At 64.4% G+C, this 17,205-nt stretch overlaps 1 protein-coding gene across 1 annotated transcript; it reads right to left on the bottom strand.

The window, feature by feature from the left end:
- Nucleotides 1-985: 985 nt before the first annotated feature.
- On the bottom strand, nt 986-16,808 carry PHF1 (PHD finger protein 1). Its single transcript, XM_071800905.1, has 16 exons — nt 16,450-16,808; nt 14,906-15,024; nt 13,950-14,031; nt 13,746-13,841; nt 13,591-13,676; nt 13,355-13,503; nt 12,194-12,289; nt 10,206-10,274; nt 8,061-8,184; nt 7,909-7,976; nt 4,894-5,016; nt 4,679-4,733; nt 4,520-4,575; nt 3,231-3,281; nt 2,176-2,475; nt 986-995 (listed from the first exon to the last, which is right to left on the bottom strand). Exons 2-16 carry the CDS (start codon nt 15,014-15,016, stop codon nt 986-988), a joined length of 1,476 nt encoding a protein of 491 aa, XP_071657006.1. The 5' UTR covers nt 15,017-15,024; nt 16,450-16,808.
- Nucleotides 16,809-17,205: the final 397 nt, after the last annotated feature.

Here is a 17,205-nt window from a genome sequence, read left to right as displayed (position 1 = left end):
ACTCGGGGGGTCACCGAGGGTCACTGGGTGAACTGGGGGGGCACAGGAGGTCACGGGGGGGTTACTGGGTGAACTGGGAGCACTGGGCGGGTCACGGGGGGTCACTGGGTGAACTGGGGGGGTCACAGGGGGAGTTACTGGGTGAACTGGGAGCACTGGGCGGGTCACGGGGGGTCACTGGGTGAACTGGGGGGTTCACAGGGGGAGTTACTGGGTGAACTGGGAGCACTGGGCGGGTCACGGGGGGTCACTGGGTGAACTGGGGGGGTCACAGGGGGGTTACTGGGTGAACTGGGAGCACTAGGGGGGTCACTGGGTGAACTGGGAGCACTGGGGGGGTCACAGAGGGGTTACTGGGTGAACTGGGAGCACTGGGGGGGGTCACTGGGGGGGTCACAGGGGGGTTACTGGGTGAACTGGGAGCACTGGGGGGGTCACTGGGGGGGTCACAGGGGGGTTACTGGGTGAACTGGGAGCACTGGGGGGGTCACGGGGTTACTGGGTCAACTGGGAGCACTGGGGGGGTCACTGGGGGGTCACTGGGAGCACTGGGAGGGGGAGGGGGGGGTTCCCCCGCCGGGGGTCACGTGGTCCCACCTGTGGACACGAGGCCGCGCTGACGTCACCTCCCCCTCACACCCCCCCCCCCTCCCCCCCGCATCCTCCCGCGCGCGCGGGGCCACTCTCTCCCCCCCCCCGGCCCCCCCCCCATCATCCCCGCACCCCATTGGCTCCCCCCGCCGCGCGCGCCCCCCCCCCCATTGGCCGCCGCTCCCCCCGCCCCCCCCCCCCCCCCGGTACCTGCGGGAGCGCGCGCGGCGGCGCCGTTAAAGGGGCCGCGCTGGGCACGGCGGCGAGCGCGGGGCATTGTGGGATGCTGGGGGACACGGGGGTCGCCACCCCCCCCTCCTCCTCCTCCTCCTCCTCCTCCTCCTTCCCCCGGGGCATTGTGGGAAAGTCGTCGTTTCCCCCCCCCCCCCCCCGCTCACACACATCTACAACCCGCGTGACGTCATCAGCCCGCGACGGCGCCGCGCGGTTGCCATGGCAACGGGGAGACGCGCCGGGGTGGCGGGAAAAGGGGCGGGACCCATGTTTTGGGGGAAGAAACACGGGTTTTAGGGGTTTTGGGGGGGGGTTGGTTTTTGGCAGCCGCCACCAAGTGAGCACAGGGGAACCCCATGACCCCCAATGTCCCCATGTCCAATGTTCCCATGTCCCCAATCCCAGTGTCCCCCTGTCCCCCTATATCCCCCCATATCCTGATGTCCCCATGTCCCCTGTTCCAATGTCCCCATGTCCCCCTGTCCCATGTCTCACTGTCCCCATGTCCCCAACCCAATGTCCCATGTCCCCATGTCCCATTGTCCCCATGTCCCAACATCCCAAATCCCAATGTCCCCATGTCCCCCTGAGCCCATGTCCCCTGTCCCATGTCTCAATGTCCCCATGTCCCCATGTCCCCAATCCCAATGTCCCATGTCCCATTGTCCCCCTGTCCCCCAATGTCCCACGTCCCCATGTCCCAACATCCCAAATCCCAATGTCCCCATGTCCCCCTGAGCCCATGTCCCCCAATGTCCCCACGTCCCATTGTCCCCATGTCCCACTGTCACAATGTCCCCATATCTCCATGTCCCCCTGTCCCCATGTTCCCCTGTCCCCATTCCCCATGTCCCCCTGTCCACAATCCCAATGTCCCATTGTCCCCATGTCCCCCTGTCACAATGTCCCCATGTCCTCCTGTCCCCTGTCCGAATGTCCCCATGTCCCATTGTCCCCCTGTCCCCCAATGTCCCATGTCCCAACGTCCCAAATCCCAATGTCCCAATGTCCCCCTGAGCCCATGTCCCCCCGCGTTCCCATGTCCCCATGTCCCCCGTCCCAATGTCCCCCTGTCCCAATGTCTCAATGTCCCCATGTCCCCCTGTCCCCAATCCCAATGTCCCATGTCCCCCTGTCCCATTGTCCCCCTGTCCCCCAATGTCCCATGTCCCCATGTCCCAATGTCCCCATGTCCCCCAGCGTCCCCATGTCCCCCAGTGTCCCCATGTCCCCTGTCCCCAATCCCAATGTTCCATGTCCCCCTGTCCCCCAATGTCCCCATGTCCCCCATCCCAATGTCCCCCTGTCCCATGTCCCCAATCCCCATGTCCCCCTGTCCCCCCTTTAAACACCACAAAACCACCAAATCTCATCTTTTTGCCCCCAAAACAGGGGGTGATTTTTTGGGGGGGTGATTTGGGGGGGGGGGGAGGGGTCACAGCACCCCCGCCCCCCCCCCGCTCCACCAGGTACTGAACGGTGCCGTCCAGCGTCACCCGCCGGGCCAGCACCCGGGGGGGGGAGGGGCGGGGGGGCGCGGGGGGAGGGGCGGGGGTGGGGGAGGGGCTGGGGGGGGAGGGGCGGCGCTTGGGCCGGGGGGGGCGCGGGGGGGGGCGGCGCTCGGGGCTCTCGGGGGCTGGGGGGTCCGGGCTGTGGGAAAAGGGGGGACCAGTATAGACCAGTACAAACCAGTACGGACCAGTATGGCCCCCCAGAGCTCCCAGTACAGACCAGTATGGCCCCCCCCAATGCTCCTACTATGGCCCCCCCAAGCCCTGCCAGTATGGACCAGTATGATGCCCATGTTCTCCCAGTATGGACCACTGGTCCCAGTATGACCCCCCCCCCCCAAGCCCCCCCGGGTATGGACCAGTCCCTCCCAGTCCCCCCCAGTCCCCCCCAGTCCCCCCAGTCCCTTCCAGTTCCTCCAGTCCCCCCCAGTCCGTCCCAGTCCATCCCAGTCCATCCCAGTCCCTCCCAGTCCCCCCCAGTCCCTCCCAGTCCCTCCCAGTCCCCCCAGTCCCTCCCAGCCTCCCCCAGTCCCCCCAGTCCATCCCAGTCCCATCCCAGTCCATCCCAGTCCCTCCCAGCCTCCCCCAGTCCCCCCAGTCCCTCCCAGTCCCTCCCAGCCTCCCCCAGTCCCCCCAGTCCATCCCAGTCCCTCCCAGCCTCCCCCAGTCCCCCCAGTCCATCCCAGTCCCTCCCAGTCCCCCCCAGTCCCTCCCAGTCCCTCCCACTCCCCCCCCAGTCCCTCCCAGTCCCTCCCACTCCCCCCCCAGTCCCTCCCAGTCCCCCCCAGTCCCTCCCAGTCCCTCCCAGTCCCTCCCAGCCTCCCCCAGTCCCTCCCAGTCCCTCCCACTCCCCCCCCAGTCCCTCCCAGTCCCTCCCAGTCCCCCCAGTCCCACCTGGCGCTGGGTGCCGAGGGGTGGAAGGAGGCGAACATCCGGATGGGGGCGCTGGGGGAGGGGGGGGTTCAAATCCCGACCCCCCAAAACCTGCACCCCAAAACCCCCCAACCCCCCAAACCCCGAAACCTCCCACCCCCCAAAACCCCCAAACCCCGCATCCCAAAACCTCCCAACCCCCAAATCCCCCCATCCCAATCCCCTGCACCCCAAAACCTCCCACCCCCAACCTCTGCACCCCCCAACCCCCCCTGACCCCCCCAAATCCCCCCTGAACCCCCAATTCCCCCGACCCCCAAATCCCCCCTGACCCTCCAACCCCCACATCTCCCAATCCCCCCTGATCCCCCAAATCCCCCCTGAACCCCCAAATAGCCCCAAATCCCCCCTGCGCCCCCATTCCCCCCTGACCCCCCAATTCTTCCTGACCCCCCAATTCTTCCTGACCCCCCCAAATCCCCCATGACCCCCATTCCCCCCTGACCCCCCAAATCCCCCATGATCCCCATTCCCCCCTGACCCCCCAAATCCCCCTGACCCCCCAAAATTCCCCCCTGACCCCCCCAAATCCCCCATGACCCCCATTCCCCCCTGACCCCCCAAATCCCCCTGACCCCCCAAATCCCCCATGACCCCCATTCCCCCCTGACCCCCCAAATCCCCCTGACCCCCCAATTCCCCCCATGACCCCCATTCCCCCCTGACCCCCCAAATCCCTCTGACCCCCCAATTCCCCCCATGACCCCCATTCCCCCCTGAACCCCCCAATTCCCCCCATGACCCCCATTCCCCCCTGACCCCCCAAATCCCCCTGACCCCCCAATTCCCCCCATGACCCCCCAATCCCCCTGACCCCCCATTCCCCCCTGACCCCCCAAATCCCCCTGACCCCCCAATTCCCCCCATGACCCCCATTCCCCCCTGAACCCCCAAATCCCCCATGACCCCCATTCCCCCCTGAACCCCCAAATCCCCCTGACCCCCCAAATCCCCCATGACCCCCAAATCCCCCCTGAACACCCAAATCCCCCTGACCCCCCAAACCCCCCTGACCCCCAAATCCCCCGTGACCCCCAAATCCCCCCTGACCCCCCAATTCCCCCCATGACCCCCATTCCCCCCTGACCCCCCAAATCCCCCCATGACCCCCATTCCCCCCTGACCCCCCAAATCCCCCCTGACCCCCCAATTCCCCCCATGACCCCCATTCCCCCCTGACCCCCCAAATCCCCCTGACCCCCCAATTCCCCCCAACCCCCCAAATCCCCCCTGCACCCCAAACCCCAGACCTGGGGGGGCACCGTGCCTCTGTGCGCCGGAAGTTGTAGGAGCTTCTGGGGGTGCCCTATGAGGTGGGGGGGGGGGTGTAAAAACTTAGGGGGCGCCCCCCCAAACCCCCTGAACCCCCCCCATATATTGGGGTGCAGTTTTGGGGGGGCAGCGCTTACCTGGGTGCGGCGGGGGGGGGGGCGGCGCCGGGGCCCCCCCTTCCCTGGGGTGAAGCTGGAAGAGACGCTCCATATCCCGAAGAATTTGGGGGACCCCCCCCCCCAATTTTGGGGGGGTGCTCCCATTAAAATGGGGTGCAGGGGGGGGGTCCCCAAACCCGCTTTGTGTGTGTGTCCCCCCCCCCGTTACCTAGAGGGTGGTTGAGGCCGCTCACCTGAGCGGGGGGGGGGCAATTTGGGGGGCCCCCCCCGGGGTTTGGGGGGGCACTGGGGGGGGCGCCCGCGTGTGCAGCCCAAAGAGCCCCTTGCGCTTCTTCATCTCCCGGCCCGAGACGAACCTGGGGGGGAATGGGGGGGTCAGGGGGGTTTGGGGGTGCAGGGGGTGTTGGGGGGGATTGGGGGTGCAGGGGGGATTGGGGGGAAATTGGGGGTCGGGGGATTGGGGGGTTCAGGGGGGATTTGGGAGGATTTGGGGGTCGGGGGGATTGGGGGATTGGGGGTTCAGGGGGAATTGGGGAGTTTGGGGGTCGGGGGATTTGGGGGTGCAGGGGGGATTTGGGGGGTTTGGGGCTCAGAGGGATTTGGGGTTCAGGGGGATTTGGGGTGTCATGGGGAATTTGGGGGTTCAGGGGCGAATTGGGGGGTCAGGGGGGATTTGGGGTTCAGGGGGATTTGGGGGTTCAGGGGGGAATTGGGATCAAGGGGGATTTGGGGGTTCAGGGGCGAATTGGGGGGTCAGGGGGGATTTGGGGGTTCAGGTGGGAATTGGGGGGTCGGGGGGATTTGGGGGTCAGGGGGATTTGGGGGTTCAGGACGGAATTGGGGGGTCAGGGGGGATTTGGGGTTCAGGGGGATTTGGGGGTGCAGGGGGGAATTGGGATCAAGGGGGATTTGGGGGTTCAGGGGGATTTGGGGGGTCAGGAGGGAATTGGGGGGTCAGGGGGAATTTGGGGGTTCAGGTGGGATTTGGGGTTCAGGGGGATTTGGGGGGTGCAGGGGGGAATTGGGATCAAGGGGGATTTGGGGGTTCAGGGGGATTTGGGGGGTCAGGGGGGAATTGGGATCAAGGGGGATTTGGGGGTTCAGGAGGGAATTGGGGGGTCAGGGGGGATTTGGGGGTTCAGGTGGGAATTGGGGGGTCAGGGGGATTTGGGGTTCAGGGGGATTTGGGGGGTGCAGGGGGGAATTGGGATCAAGGGGGATTTGGGGGTTCAGGTGGGAATTGGGGGGTCAGGGGGGATTTGGGGGTTCAGGTGGGAATTGGGGGGTCAGGGGGAATTTGGGGTTCAGGTGGGAATTGGGGGGTCAGGGGGATTTGGGGTTCAGGTGGGAATTGGGGGGTCAGGGGGATTTGGGGTTCAGGGGGATTTGGGGGGTGCAGGGGGGAATTGGGATCAAGGGGGATTTGGGGGTTCAGGTGGGAATTGGGGGGTCAGGGGGGATTTGGGGGTTCAGGTGGGAATTGGGGGGTCAGGGGGAATTTGGGGTTCAGGGGGATTTGGGGGGTGCAGGGGGGAACTGGGATCAAGGGGGATTTGGGGGTTCAGGAGGGAATTGGGGGGTCAGGGGGGATTTGGGGGTTCAGGTGGGAATTGGGGGGTCAGGGGGAATTTGGGGTTCAGGGGGATTTGGGGGATGCAGGGGGAATTGGGATCAAGGGGGATTTGGGGGTTCAGGGGGATTTGGGGGTTCAGGTGGGAATTGGGGGATCAGGGGGAATTTGGGGTTCAGGGGGATTTGGGGGGTGCAGGGGGAATTGGGATCAAGGGGGATTTGGGGGTTCAGGGGGATTTGGGGGTTCAGGTGGGAATTGGGGGATCAGGGGGAATTTGGGGGTTCAGGTGGGAATTGGGGGGTCAGGGGGGATTTGGGGGTTCAGGAGGGAATTGGGGGGTCAGGGGGGATTTGGGGTTCAGGGGGGAATTGGGGGGTGCAGGGGGAATTTGGGGTTCAGGGGGATTTGGGGGGTGCAGGGGGGATTTGGGATCAAGGGGGATTTGGGGGTTCAGGTGGGAATTGGGGGGTCAGGGGGGATTTGGGGTTCAGGTGGGAATTGGGGGGTCAGGGGGATTTGGGGTTCAGGGGGATTTGGGGGGTGCAGGGGGAATTGGGATCAAGGGGGATTTGGGGGTTCAGGTGGGAATTGGGGGGTCAGGGGGGATTTGGGGGTTCAGGTGGGAATTGGGGGGTCAGGGGGATTTGGGGTTCAGGGGGATTTGGGGGGTGCAGGGGGAATTGGGATCAAGGGGGATTTGGGGGTTCAGGTGGGAATTGGGGGGTCAGGGGGGATTTGGGGTTCAGGGGGATTTGGGGGGTGCAGGGGGGATTTGGGATCAAGGGGGATTTGGGGGTTCAGGGGGATTTGGGGGTTCAGGGGGGAATTGGGATCAAGGGGGATTTGGGGGTTCAGGGGGATTTGGGGGTTCAGGTGGGAATTGGGGGATCAGGGGGAATTTGGGGGTTCAGGTGGGAATTGGGGGGTCAGGGGGGATTTGGGGGTTCAGGAGGGAATTGGGGGGTCAGGGGGGATTTGGGGTTCAGGGGGGAATTGGGGGGTGCAGGGGGAATTTGGGGTTCAGGGGGATTTGGGGGGTGCAGGGGGGATTTGGGATCAAGGGGGATTTGGGGGTTCAGGTGGGAATTGGGGGGTCAGGGGGGATTTGGGGTTCAGGTGGGAATTGGGGGGTCAGGGGGATTTGGGGTTCAGGGGGATTTGGGGGGTGCAGGGGGAATTGGGATCAAGGGGGATTTGGGGGTTCAGGTGGGAATTGGGGGGTCAGGGGGGATTTGGGGGTTCAGGTGGGAATTGGGGGGTCAGGGGGATTTGGGGTTCAGGGGGATTTGGGGGGTGCAGGGGGAATTGGGATCAAGGGGGATTTGGGGGTTCAGGTGGGAATTGGGGGGTCAGGGGGGATTTGGGGTTCAGGGGGATTTGGGGGGTGCAGGGGGGATTTGGGATCAAGGGGGATTTGGGGGTTCAGGGGGATTTGGGGGTTCAGGGGGGAATTGGGATCAAGGGGGATTTGGGGGTTCAGGGGGATTTGGGGGTTCAGGGGGGATTTGGGGTTCAGGGGGATTTGGGGGGTGCAGGGGGGAATTGGGATCAAGGGGGATTTGGGGGTTCAGGTGGGAATTGGGGGGTCAGGGGGGATTTGGGGTTCAGGGGGGAATTGGGGGGTCAGGGGGGATTAGGGGATGCATTTTGGGGGTGCATTTTTGGGGTACCCCACCTGTCCTTATGCGCGCTCAGCGCCGCCAGCAGCTCCCGGTACCGCTGGCCCTTGGGCGTCTCCGCCAACTATGGGGGTGCAAAGAGGGGGTGAAAATGGGGACCCCCCCATAACCCCAACCAGTTTTGGGGTGCAGGGGGGGTCCCCCCTACCTGCCCCAGGCCCAGGGCCCCCCAGTTGGCGTTGGCGAAGGGCAGGATCTCGCGCTCCAGGTCGAAATATTTCTTCTTGCAGCACACGCTCAGGTGGTACAGGATGAGGTGGGCGACGTCCACCCTGGGGGGGACCCCGAAAATGGGGGGGACCCCGAAAATGGGGGGTCCAAAAATAGGGGGGGAATCCCCCCCAAAATAACGGGGGAAATGGCTCCTGGAATGGGGGAGATGGGGGGAGAATGGGGCCTGAAATATGGGGGAGGGTTATTGGGGGTCAGCAGGGAATGGGGGGGTGAGTGGGGGACCCTGAAAATGGGGGGGACCCCAAAAATAGGGGGGAATCCCCCCCAAAATAGGGGGGAAATGGCACCTGGAATGGGGGAGATGGGGGGAGAATGGGGCCTGAAATATGGGGGAGGGGTATTGGGGGTCAGCAGGGAATGGGGGGGGGAGTGGGGGACCCCAAAAATGGGGGGGACCCCAAAAATAAGGGGGGAATCCACCCAAAAATGGGGGGGAAATGGCACCTGGAATGGGGGAGATGGGGGGAGAATGGGGCCTGAAATATGGGGGAGGGTTATTGGGAGTCAGCAGGGAATGGGGGGGTGAGTGGGGGACCCCAAAAATGGGGGGGACCCCAAGAATAGGGGGGAATCCACCCAAAAATGGGGTGAATTGGTACCTGAAATGGGGGAGAATGGGGCCTGAAATATGGGGGAGGGTTATTGGGGGTCAGCAGGGAATGGGGGGGTGAGTGGGGGACCCCGAAAATGGGGGGGACCCCAAAAATAGGGGGGAATCCCCCCCAAAATAGGGGGGGAAATGGCACCTGGAATGGGGGAGATGGGGGGAGAATGGGGCCTGAAATATGGGGGAGGGTTATTGGGGGTCAGCAGGGAATGGGGGGGGGAGTGGGGGACCCCGAAAATGGGGGGGACCCCAAAAATAGGGGGGAATCCCCCCCAAAATAGGGGGGGAAATGGCACCTGGAATGGGGGAGATGGGGGGAGAATGGGGCCTGAAATATGGGGGAGGGTTATTGGGGGTCAGCAGGGAATGGGGGGGGAGTGGGGGACCCCAAAAATGGGGAGCCCCAAAAATAGGGGGGGAATCCCCCCAAAAATGGGGTGAATTGGTACCTGGAATGGGGGAGAATGGGCCCTAAAATATGGGGGGTGAGGGTTATTGGGGGTCGGCAGGGAATGGGGGGGAGGTGGGAATGGGGAGGACCCCAAAAATGGGGGGGACCCCGAAAATGGGGGGTCCAAAAATAGGGGGGAATCCCCCCAAAATAACGGGGGAAATGGCACCTGGAATGGGGGAGATGGGGGGAGAATGGGGCCTGAAATATGGGGGAGGGTTATTGGGGGTCAGCAGGGAATGGGGGGGTGAGTGGGGGACCCTGAAAATGGGGGGGACCCCAAAAATAGGGGGGAATCCCCCCCAAAATAGGGGGGAAATGGCACCTGGAATGGGGGAGATGGGGGGAGAATGGGGCCTGAAATATGGGGGAGGGGTATTGGGGGTCAGCAGGGAATGGGGGGGGGAGTGGGGGACCCCGAAAATGGGGGGGACCCCAAAAATAGGGGGGAATCCCCCCCAAAATAGGGGGGGAAATGGCACCTGGAATGGGGGAGATGGGGGGAGAATGGGGCCTGAAATATGGGGGAGGGTTATTGGGGGTCAGCAGGGAATGGGGGGGTGAGTGGGGGACCCCGAAAATGGGGGGGACCCCAAAAATAGGGGGGGAATCCCCCCAAAAATGGGGTGAATTGGTACCTGGAATGGGGGAGAATGGGCCCTAAAATATGGGGGGTGAGGGTTATTGGGGGTCGGCAGGGAATGGGGGGGTGAGTGGGGGACCCCAAAAATGGGGGGACCCCAAAAATAAGGGGGGGAATCCCCCCAAAAATGGGGTGAATTGGTACCTGAAATGGGGGAGAATGGGGCCTGAAATATGGGGGAGGGTTATTGGGGGTCAGCAGGGAATGGGGGGGGGTGAGGGGGGGACCCCAAGAATGGGGCGACCCCAAGAAATTGGGGGTGAGAGGGACCCCCCGGTATAGGGGGTATGGGGTGGGGTGGTCCCCAAAGCGTGTGTGGGTGCCATGGGGGGGCAGATTTTGGGGTGCCCCCCCTCACCAGCGCAGCTGCAGCCGCCGGACGCTCTCGGCCCCCCCGGTGCAGACGCAGCACTCGAACACATAAAAGCTGCAGAAATCGGGGAGAAAAGGGTTAATTGGGGGGGAAAATTAAGGGGGGGCACCCCCAGACACCCCCCAACATCCCTGGGGGGTCCACAAAACCCCAGGAACCCCCCCAAATCCCCAGGGTCCCCCCCCAAACTCCCATTGATCCCCATAGAGCAGGGTTTGCTCAGGCACTGGGTCCAGGCCCCATGGAGCCATTGGGTGCGAACCCCGTTATTTTTGGGGGTGTAAATAAAATGTGGGGGACCCCCCTGCACCCCAACACCCCTGGGGGTCCCCCAAGACCTCACCACCCCCCCAAATCCCCAGCACCCCCCAAAACCCCTTTGGTCCCCTCAAACCCCCATTGATCCCCATAGAGCAGGGTTTGCTCAGGCACTGGGTCCAGGCCCCATGGAGCCATTGGGTGGGAACCCCGTTATTTTGGGGGTGTAAATAAAAAGTGGGGGACCCCCCTGCGCCCCAAAAGCCCTGGGGGTCCCCCAAAGCCCCATGGCCCTCCCATAACCCCCCCAAACCCCCAGGGACCCCCCAAAACCCACCCAATGCCCATAGAGCAGGGTTTGCTCAGGCACTGGGTCCAGGCCCCATGGAGCCATTGGGTGGGAACCCCGTTATTTTTGGGGGTGTAAATAAAAACTGGGGGACCCCCCCCGCACCCCAACACCCCTGGGGGTCCCCCAAAGCCCCATGGCCCCCCCATAACCCCCCCAAACCCCCAGGGACCCCCCAAAACCCACCCAATGCCCATAGAGCAGGGTTTGCTCAGGCACTGGGTCCAAGCCCCATGGAGCCATTGGGTGGGAACCCCGTTATTTTGGGGGTGTAAATAAAAACTGGGGGACGCCCCTGCGCCCCAAAAGCCCTGGGGGTCCCCCAAAGCCCCATGGCCCCCCCATAACCCCCCCAAACCCCCAGGGACCCCCCAAAACCCACCCAATGCCCATAGAGCAGGGTTTGCTCAGGCACTGGGTCCAGGCCCCATGGAGCCATTGGGTGGGAACCCCGTTATTTTTGGGGGTGTAAATAAAAACTGGGGGACCCCCCCCGCACCCCAACACCCCTGGGGGTCTCCCAGAACCCCATGGCCCCCCCAAATCCCCATGGCCCCCCCATAACCCCCCCAAACCCCCAGGGACCCCCAAAACCCACCCAATGCCCATAGAGCAGGGTTTGCTCAGGCACTGGGTCCAGGCCCCATGGAGCCATTGGGCGCGAACCCCGTTATTTTTGGGGGTGTAAATAAAAAGTGGGGACCCCCCCCCGCACCCCAACACCCCTGGGGGTCCCCCAAGACCCCACCACCCCCCCAAATCCCCAGCACCCCCCAAAACCCCTTTGGTCCCCTCAAAACCCCCATTGATCCCCATAGAGCAGGGTTCGCTCAGGCACTGGGTCCAAGCCCCATGGAGCCATTGGGTGGGAACCCCGTTATTTTGGGGGTGTAAATAAAAAGTGGGGGACCCCTCTGCACCCCAACACCCCTGGGGGTCCCCCAAAGCCCCATGGCCCTCCCATAACCCCCCCAAACCCCCAGGGACCCCCAAAACCCACCCAACGCCCATAGAGCAGGGTTTGCTCAGGCCCTGGGTCCAGGCCCCGTGGAACCATTGGGCACGAACCCCGTTATTTTTGGGGGTGTAAATAAAAAGTGGGGGACCCCCCCCGCACCCCAACACCCCTGGGGGTCCCCCAAAACCCCATGGCCCCCCCATAACCCCCCAAATCCCCAGGGACCCCCCAAAACCCCTTTGGTCCCCCCCAAACCCCCATTGATCCCCATAGAGCAGGGTTTGCTCAGGCACTGGGTCCAGGCCCCATGGAGCCATTGGGTGGGAACCCCGTTATTTTTGGGGGTGTAAATAAAAAGTGGGGGACCCCCCCCGCACCCCAACCCCCCTGGGGCCCCCCCGGACCCACCGGTCCCCGTAGAGCAGGGGTTTGCGGAGGCACTGGGTGCAGGCCTCGTGGAACCATTGCCCGCAGCCCCGGCACTGCAGCATCTTCAGGTTCCACCTGCGGGAACGGGGGTCAATGGGCACCCCAAAAATGGGCACCCCAAAAATGGGCACCCCCAAATGGGCACCCCCAAACCTGCACCCCTAAATGGGCACCCCAAAAACGGGCACCCCAAATGTACAGCCCTAAATGGGCACCCCCAAACCTGCACCCCAAATGTGCACCCCTAAATGGGCACCCCAAAAATGGGCACCCCAAATGTACAGCCCTAAATGGGCACCCCCAAACCTGCACCCCTAAATGGGCACCCCAAAAATGGGCACCCCAAATGTGCACCCCTAAAATGGGCACCCCTAAAACCCTGTACCCCTAAAAGCTGCATCCCCCAAAATCTGTACCCCTAAACCCCTGTACCCCTAAACGCTGCACCCCCAAAATGTGCACCACCAAACCTGCACCCCCCAAAAATGTGCACCCCTAAATCCCTGTACCCCTAAAAGCTGCACCCCCAAAAATGTATATCCCTAAAACCCTGTACCCCTAAAAGCTGCACCCCCCAAACCTGCACCCCCAAAACCTGCACCCCTAAAAGCTGCACCCCCCAACCCCTGTACCCCTAAAAGCTGCACCCCAAAAAAATGTGCAGCCCCATAACCCCTGTACCCCTAAAAGCTGCACCCCCCAACCCCTGTACCCCTAAAAGCTGCACCCCCCAAAAATGTGCACCCCCATAACCCCTGTACCCCTAAAAGCTGCACCCCCCAAACCTGCACCCCTAAAAGCTGCACCCCCCAACCCCTGTACCCCTAAAAGCTGCACCCCCCAAAAATGTGCAGCCCCATAACCCCTGTACCCCTAAAAGCTGCACCCCCAAAACTCTGTACCCTTAAACCGCTGTACCCCTAAAAGCTGCACCCCCATAAATGTGTATCCTTAAAATGTGCACCCCCATAACCCCTGTACCCCTAAAAGCTGCACCCCCAAAACTCTGTATGCTTAAACCGCTGTACCCCTAAAAGCTGCACCCCCAAACTTACACCCCCAAACCTTCAGCCCCCAAACCTTCACCCCCCAACCCTTCACCCCCCAACCCCTGCACCCCAAAACCAGGGGGGTCCCCACTCTCCGGGCCCCCCGCAGTAGCAGTAGCACTGCTGCCGGTTGGCCAGGTGGGGGGGGTCCCAGTCCAGGCTGCGCAGCTGGTACGGCAGCTCCCTCTTCATGCTCAGCATGGCCTGCGCATGGGGGCCCTTCTTCAGCGCCCCCCCCTTCTGAAAGCGACAACACCCCCTTTAGGGCTTCACAAAGGATGGGGGGGTCACATCCCACCCCCCCACAACCCCAAATTCCCCCCTTACTTTGGTAGCGACGGCGAAAACGCAGCGGCGACACATCCAGGGCGCAGCCGGGGGGGCGGCGGGGACGTGGCATTGCTGGTGGTAAACTGGGGGGGCACGGGGGGGTCATGGGGGTAATGGGGGGGGGGGGATGGTTTGGGGGGGTCCGGACCCACCGTGGCCGCATTTTTGGCAGCGGATGAGGAGGTTTTGGGGGCTCGGGGCGCGGCCGGAGCAGACGCAGCAGGATTGGTCCTCACCCGGCACCGCTGCTGTGGGGGTGGGGGGATTCATGGGGGGGGTAATTAAAGGGGGGGTAATTAAAAGGGGGGGGTGGTTAAAGGGGGGGGGTAATTAGGGGGGGTTAATGAAGGGGTCACCAGGGCTGATGTCTTTCCAAAGGACCAGGAATTGGGAGTTGTCCTCAAATTGCACCAAACAGCCCCGGCGGGCCGGGTCCACCTGGGGGGAAGAAGTGGGGGGAATGGGGGGGAATGGGGGGGTGGGGGGGGAATGGGGGGGGGAAATGGGGGGGATGGGGGGGGGAATGGGGGGGGGAAATGGGGGGGGGAAATATTGGGGGGGAATGGGGGGGTAAAATGGGGGGGTAAAATATGGGGGGGGGAAATGGGGGGGTAAAATATGGGGGGGTAAAATATGGGGGGGTAAATGGGGGTAAAATATGGGGGGGGAAATGGGGGGGGAAATGGGGGGGAAATGGGGGGGGAAATGGGGGGGTAAAATATGGGGGGGAAATGGGGGGGAAATGGGGGGGTAAAATGGGGGGGGAAATGGGGGGTAAAATGGGGGGGGAATGGGGGGGTAAATGGGGGGGGAAATGGGGGGGAAATGGGGGGGGAAATGGGGGGGTAAAATATGGGGGGGAAATGGGGGGGGAAATGGGGGGGGGAAATGGGGGGAAAATATGGGGGGGGTAAAATATGGAGGGGTAAAATATGGAGGGGGAAATGGGGGGAAAATGGGGGGGGGAATGGGGGGGAAAATATGGGGGGGGTAAAATATGGGGGGGGAAATGGGGGGGTAAAATATGGGGGGGAAATGGGGGGGTAAAGTCGGGGGGTAAAATATGGGGGGGAAATGGGGGGGTAAAATGGGGGGAAATGGGGGGGTTTAAATTGGGGGGGTTAAAATTGGGGGGGCACTAAATGGGGGTAAAATTGGGGGGGGCTAAAATGGGGTGGGTAAAGTTTGGGGGGGACTAAATGGGGGGGTTAAAATTTGGGAGGGTGTTACAATTTGGGGGGGGGTAAAATGGGGGGTGGTAAAATTGGGGGGGCACTAAATGGGGGGGGTAAAATTTGGGGGGCCCCCCCACCTTCTTGATGGTGCCCAGGTAGAGCAGCCCGTCGGTCCAGCGGGCCAGCACGTCCTGCCCCTCCCAAAACGGGGGGGCCCGGGGGGGGGGCGTCCCCCTGTCGTTCGCCATCGCGCGGCCTGGGGGGGAAAGGGGTGGGATGGGGGACCCCCCCCCCAGATAAATGGGGGTAGCAGTTTGGGGGGGGGCGCAGTTTGGGGGGTCAGGCTGGGGGGGGGGGGGTCTCAGTTTGGGGGGGTCCCTGTTTGGGGGGTCAGGCTGGGGGAGGGGGGGGTCCCAGTTTGGGGGGGTCCCAGTTTGGGGGGTCAGGCTGGGGGAGGGGGGGGTCCCAGTTTGGGGGGGTCCCTGTTTGGGGGATCAGGCTGGGGGGGGAGTGTCTCAGTTTGGGGGGGGGGGTCCCAGTTTGGGGGTTCAGGCTGGGGGAGGGGGGGGTCCCAGTTTGGGGGGGGTCTCAGTTTGGGGGGGGTCCCTGTTTGGGGGGGTCCCAGTTTGGGGGGTCAGGCTGGGGGTGGGGGGGGTCCCTGTTTGGGGGGGTCCCAGTTTATGGGGTCAGGCTGCGGGGGGGGGGGGGCCTTCATAGTTTGGGGGGGGGTTCCTGTTTGGAGGGGTCCCAGTTTGGGGGGTCAGGCTGGGGGAGGGGGGGGTCCCAGTTTGGGGGTGTCAGACTGGAGGGGGGGGCATCATAGTTTGGGGGGGTGTCCCAGTTTGGGGGGGTCAGGCTGGGGGAGGGGGGGGTCCCAGTTTGGGGGGGGTCCCAGTTTGGGGGGGTCAGGCTGGGGGAGGTGGGGGATCCCAGTTTGGGGGGGGTCCCAGTTTGGGGGGGTCAGGCTGGGGGAGGGGGGGGTCCCAGTTTGGGGGGGGTCAGACTGGAGGGGAGGGGCATCATAGTTTGGGGGGGGGGTGCCAGTTTGGGGGGGGCCCTGTTTGGGGGGGTCCCAGTTTGGGGGGTCAGGCTGGGGGAGGGGGGGGGTCCCAGTTTGGGGGGGGTCCCAGTTTGGGGGGTCAGACTGGGGGAGGGGGGGGATCCCAGTTTGGGGGGTCAGGCTGGGGGAGGTGGGGGATCCCAGTTTGGGGGGGGTCCCAGTTTGGGGGGGGTTGGAGTTTGGGGGCAAGGTCCCAGTTTGGGGGCGTCCTAGTTTGGGGTACCCCAGTTTGGGGGGGGGTTCCCAGTTTGGGGTGTCCCAGTTTGGGGGTCAGGCTGCGGGGGGAGGTGTCGGAGTTTGGGAGGGGGGGGGGGGGGCACCAGTTTAGGGGTCCCAGTTTGGGGGGGGCTGTTTTGGGGTGTATTGGTTTGGGGGTGGTCCCAGTTTTGGGGTTGTCCCAGTTTGGGGGGTCCCGATTTGGGGGTCCCGGTGTCCCAGTTTGGGGGGGGTCGCGGTTTGGGGGGGGGTCCCAGTGTCCCGGTTTGGGGGGGTTCCGATTTGGGGGTGTCCCAGTTTGGGGGGCCCGGTTTGGGGGGGTCCCAGTGTCCCGGTTCGGGGGGGTCCCAGTTTGGGGGTCCCGGTGTCCCGGTTCGGGGGGTCCCGGTTTGCGGGGGGGCTCACGCAGGCAGCGGGGGGTCCCGTCCGGGGATGTCGCCCCCGAGCCGGGGGGTGTCCCGGGGTGTCCCGGGGGGTGTCCCGGGGGGTCCGGGCCGGTTCCAGGGGGGGATCCCGGGGTCCCGCTCCCCCCGTTCCCGCCGCGGGCCCGAGCGGCCGGTTCGGCGTTGGCCGCGGGGCCGGTGACGCAGCAGCGGCGGCGGGGGGGGGTCCGGGGGGGGCACCGGACGGACGGCGGCCCCGGGACCCCCGGAGCCCCCGCGGGGAGCGGCCGGGCCGGGGGGGACACGGGCGGCCCCGCTTCTGCCCCCCCCTCCCGCAGCCGCCCCCCCAAGAGCCCCCGCTGCGGCCCCCCCCGCTTTGGCCACGCCCCCTGCGCGCTTTGACCACGCCCCCACTTCGGCCACGCCCGGCCCGTTTTTGGCCACGCCCCCGCTGCGGCCACGCCCCCGAGCTTTGGCCACGCCCCCTGCTTTCGTCCTTCCCGGCGCGGGGTTTGAACGGGGACAGCGGGGACAGCGGGGACAGCGGGGACAGCGGGGACAGCCACCCCAGTCCCTCCCAGTCCCATCCAGCCCTTCCCAGTCCCCCTAGTCCCTCCAGTCCATCCCAGTCCCTCCCAGTCCCATCTGGTCCTTCCCAGTCCCTCCGCGTCCCCCCAGTCCATCCCAGTCCATCCCAGTCCATCCCAGTCCCCCCCGTCCATCCCAGTCCCTCCCAGTCTATCCTAGTCTACCCTAGTCCCTCCAGTCCTTCCCAATC

The sequence above is a fragment of the Patagioenas fasciata genome, chromosome 34 (assembly GCF_037038585.1).
Source record: "Patagioenas fasciata isolate bPatFas1 chromosome 34, bPatFas1.hap1, whole genome shotgun sequence".
NCBI lineage: Eukaryota > Metazoa > Chordata > Aves > Columbiformes > Columbidae > Patagioenas > Patagioenas fasciata.
Note: the sequence above shows the minus strand (reverse complement) of the source record. Positions and strands in the feature narration are given on the sequence as shown.

Excerpts from the sequence above, each read along its gene's own strand:
- PHF1 (XM_071800905.1), bottom strand. The coding sequence starts at position 15,016 with ATGGCGAACGACAGGGGGACGCCCCCCCCCCGGGCCCCCCCGTTTTGG. Across the intron at positions 7,977-8,060 it reads GGGCCCTGGGCCTGGGGCAG|TTGGCGGAGACGCCCAAGGG; the intron begins GTAGGGGGGACC and ends GCACCCCCATAG. Across the intron at positions 4,734-4,893 it reads ATTGCCCCCCCCCCGCTCAG|CTTCACCCCAGGGAAGGGGG; the intron begins GTGAGCGGCCTC and ends CGTCTCTTCCAG.